At 40.9% G+C, this 4344-nt stretch overlaps 1 protein-coding gene across 1 annotated transcript; it reads right to left on the bottom strand.

Annotated features, from left to right (window-relative positions):
* Positions 1-2081: 2081 nt before the first annotated feature.
* On the bottom strand, positions 2082-4083 carry LOC112295453 (protein SRC2 homolog). Its single transcript, XM_024547084.3, has 2 exons — positions 3539-4083; positions 2082-3345 (listed from the first exon to the last, which is right to left on the bottom strand). Exons 1-2 carry the CDS (start codon positions 3890-3892, stop codon positions 2875-2877), a joined length of 825 nt encoding a protein of 274 aa, XP_024402852.1. The 5' UTR covers positions 3893-4083; the 3' UTR covers positions 2082-2874.
* Between the last annotated feature and the right edge of the window lie 261 nt (positions 4084-4344).

The following is a 4344-nucleotide window of genomic DNA, read 5'->3' as shown; positions in this document are numbered from 1 at the left end:
ACAATCATTTTATCAAGTAAAAGGTAATAAAATAATCCAAGTTTCATCCATTTTGTAAACGTTTTGCAAGGCATATTGCTTGATCTTTGCTTTCAGCTCTAAAATCAATGCTTCAATTAAAGCACCATTTGTGGAAGCAACGTCACTATCCAATTTAAATATTAAAAATCAATCTAGTTGCTTGAACTTTTGCACTCAACCATTGGAGAATGTTGGAGGATTTGCAATGCTCAAAAGAATTGCAAACTTACTATCTTTTTCTTATATTAATCCATTAGTAAGTAAAATATCTCAATGCTAATACTAGAGCATCCAATTAGCCAACACTTCATCTAAGTTTATATATGTTGGAAGTTGTTGGTGTTTTACAAAAAGTATAGACATATTGAAGCTCTCATATTCTTTGTGCTTATTAAAGATTGAGTTGATAGTACTCTGCAATGGAGATTTTTGGAGATTGAAATAATCTGCTACCCATGTTGCAAACTCCTTCTGATTCATCAATAGATTAGCTACCTTTTTTTGAACAAACTTTGAGTCTTTGAATATTGGTAAGTGTCTTTGATATGTTGAATACAACATGGTGGTGAGATAGAAAAAGCGAGATTGAAAAGATAGAGAGATGGAAAATAAGAAAGACAAAAAGATGGAAGAAAGAAGATTGGAGAAATCAAGAGATAGAGATAGAGAGAGAAAGAAAGCGAGACTAGAGAGAGAGAGTCTAATGCACAATCATTAATATGATAAAATACTATATACAATAGAGTAGCCAAAGTACCCATCTTCTTATTAATAGATGGCCAATCAGAGCCTTACACATGTCAATCAATCACAACCTATCCATGTGTAATTCAATATCTTTCAATATCCAATACAATTGGCAGTCCATTGACTATATTAAATAACAGAGGATCAAGTGTACCTTCTAAGAGAGGAAGGCCAAAAATGCGAGATTCTTATGAAAAGTTGGATTCTTTTGAAACTAAATTCAATAATTAATGCATGATAGAATATAATGTAAAGGCCATCAACTAGAATTGAACTTGATAGATTTGAGATTTAAACAACCCCTCTTACCACACAAACATGCCTACATAAAACTTACTATGTAGTGATAATGTACAAATATTTATACAAAGTTTAGTTCTAGCCATATTTTGTTTTTAAGCTTAAAGCAACAAACATGGGGCAAAATCTTCCTACATTATTCTGTCCATTCTTGACTCGCCATAAATGGCATTCTATTGAAAAAATAATAGAAAATGGATGCACCACCTTAAAGAAGTACTAAGAATAAAAATTATCAAGAAATTAAGAATATAATTCTCTATAATTTTGTTTCAATGTACATCAATATTGATCGAGTATTTGATTATGATTTATTTCTTTTTTGGGACAAATGTTTTTTAGAAAAAAAAAATAATAATAATAATGTAGGAAGATTTTTTATTATTTTGAATAAACTATTCATTGCAATATTTTCATTGTCAAAAAGTTATTAACATGACACTATATATCATATATATATATATATATATATATATATATGGTAGAAACACTGTATTTCTTGGTCAAATATTTAAAAAAATTCGTCATGTTGTTGTGAATGGAGGTCAAAAAGTCATTTTTGATGCTTCTATGTAATGCCTAATATTTTACAATGTATCAAGGTACATACATATTTAAAAAATATATATATGTTTACATTCTTGAACGAATGGAAATAGAAAATTTGAATAGATACTTTTAAATGAAATAAATAAGATTTGAAACACTATTTAATTATATCTTATATTAATAAGAAAATTTAAGAAATTAATTCAAAAGGCTTGTACAATTTTATTTATTTGCTTATTTATAATGTAAAGAGGTGATTTTATATTATAGCTTTCTTCCTCATTATTTCTTTTCTAAAAAAATTACAAAAATACAGAAGATGAATCTACCCTAAAGATGTACCTATTAACAAAGCTTGAAAAATAAACACAACATGCCACAACACCCCTCAAAACAAATATCAGAAAACTGAAGACTTGTATGCACATATTGGCGTGAAAACTGGAGATCTAATGGCACTCTGGTCTAACAATTAACTAATTTTATTAAATATTAACCCATAAATTTCTCCAGTACAGCAAACCCTAAATCATGCTCTCATATGAATGAAAACTAAGTCCATATTGTCATTCATCCACATTCATCGGGGAGGACGTGGACGATCACCTCCGTCGCTGACACACTCCGTCCGTCAAGCAAGACAGGTTGCTTGAGGAGGCCACATTGGTTGCAACACTCAGCGGCGCTTTGTAATCAGTCACGCTTCATCCATGAATAGAGAAATCGCAGTCATGTCTACCCACGAATTTTGGCAGGAAGACGTGAAAGTAAGTGGAGGATTTGTTGAGGCGATGGTGCTGTTGGTGCATCTGAGTACGACGATATAGTCGGCGTTGCGACGGATGGGCGTGTCCGTGGCACGCTGGCGATACAAACGCGCAGAGTTGAAAGCGCACGAATTGAACAAGCTCTACGTTGGATTAAGATCCTGAGATGTGAGGTCGACATGTACTTCGGATGTGTGCAACCCGCACTGGCGCATTAGCCCCGATGCCTGCGCGTAGATTATTCGCAACCAGGTGCTATCTAACTGGCTGGTCGAGCTGTGTCTTTCCACTAAAATTGTGGTGGTGGGATATCTACATACCGAGGAAACACAACTATACCCCTACCACGCCCCCCTTGGTCGAAGAGTCCGCGTGTCGGTGCATGACATGTTCGGCCTCAGGAGCTCCGCCGAGAGTGCAGTTTGCCAGATAGAAAGAAGAGGGGGCTTGAATGCGTGTGCGATGCGATCCCACTCGCGGTGTCCGGATCTTAGAAACCTCCGCAGCCGCCACCGCAGCCGCCTCCGCAGCCACCTCCTCCGTCCAAGGCTGAGCCTAGCAACATTCCACCGAGAGCCCCTCCCAGCAGCCCTGTCCCGAACCCGGCTCCCCCGAGTCCGCTTCTCCTCGGAGGAGGTACGTAGGTTGGATATGGGGCTGGATATGGCGGCGCTTGCTGGTAATATGCAGCAGGTTGCGCGTACTGGGGTGGGTACCCAGACGGAGGGTAATTGTACTGTTGCGGAGGTCCGCTGGGACCGGCTTGACTGGAGCTCATCGCGTAGGGGACCGCTGCAGGATACGCCGTCACCGGTTGATTGTCTTTACCATCGGATTTGTTGATTTGTACGTCTTCTGGAGCACCCCATGCCGGCTGCGAGTGCTCTGCTTGTTTCACTAACTTCCCTACCTTCACTGACAGATTCAAAACTCCTTGATACTTCCCCGACGGTCTCCGTACCTGCACAATCGCAAGCCAGCGAAAAGAAACATGGCAGTCAGGACACTACACTTCAGCGTCAAAGCGTAATCAAACATCATCTGAGCATTCTCATGCACTGCAAATAAGCTTGCGATCGGTTCCCCATGCCAAGACGAAAAAGCATGATCAATGTCGCAATAGCAAACCACTAAGGATCGGAACTTCGAAAGACCTGATAAGATCCAAATCTTTTCTCGCTGGATCCCTCTGAGCCGCTCGCTTGGCGTTGGCTGTTAAAATCCGACAAGGAGACAGTGACAGTCCCCACAAGCTTGTTGGAAAAAGAGCCGTGGTGATAAATCTCGATGGTTATGCGACTATTCTGGAAACTGTTCTCGTCGCACGTGAGCCTTAGCACAGAGTTCCAGCAAGGTTTGACACCGCCCTGACCGTGCTCGGGCGTGGACACCTTGTAATTGGGATGGATCCAGGCCACAGCGTACGGGGTCATGGCTCCCCCGGAGAGCTTGACGTTCTTCAAATCCTGAGCCGAAAGGATGGTCAATTCTATCTCCCGCTGCTCCATGGTGGCAATACTAAAAACCTCCACAGACACCCAACTCAATTCACAAAGAAGAAAGACTCAATTCTACCTTGAGGAAGAAAAACCAAAACAGCTGTGAAAAACTTTTCTCACTCAAACTCAAATAGATATGATCTACTTCTAGAAGCTGAGATCATGGCAGCGCAGTGAGCTAAAGCAGCAATTGATCGAGCAAGCATGACGAGAGGAAGACTAATAAAACTGCAGGGAGGGGGATGGCGTGAGGCGGTCCGTGGTGGCAGGCAGAAGGTTCGAGGCCGAGACGCGGGAGAAGATCCGAGGTGGTTGGGTCGGTGGTAGGGGGCGTAACATTGAGCCGACGTGGAGGGAGAAGTGTTTCCATAAGTTGACAGCTTGGCATCCACGCGGACACCAGCTTCCTTCCGTTCACTTTCGTCGCACTTGGCCACCTTCGACGGGCATCTGCACGACAG

This window comes from Physcomitrium patens, chromosome 2 (genome assembly GCF_059467195.1).
Source record: "Physcomitrium patens ecotype Gransden chromosome 2, ASM5946719v1, whole genome shotgun sequence".
Classification (NCBI taxonomy): domain Eukaryota; kingdom Viridiplantae; phylum Streptophyta; class Bryopsida; order Funariales; family Funariaceae; genus Physcomitrium; species Physcomitrium patens.
Note: the sequence above shows the minus strand (reverse complement) of the source record. Positions and strands in the feature narration are given on the sequence as shown.

What these genes read in the sequence shown, in the direction of transcription:
- LOC112295453 (XM_024547084.3), bottom strand. Translation starts at nt 3,892, where the DNA reads ATGGAGCAGCGGGAGATAGAATTGACCATCCTTTCGGCTCAGGATTTG. An exon ending in AAAGATTTGGATCTTATCAG is followed by an intron (nt 3,346 to 3,538) that starts GTCTTTCGAAGT and finishes GCGATTGTGCAG; the next exon opens with GTACGGAGACCGTCGGGGAA.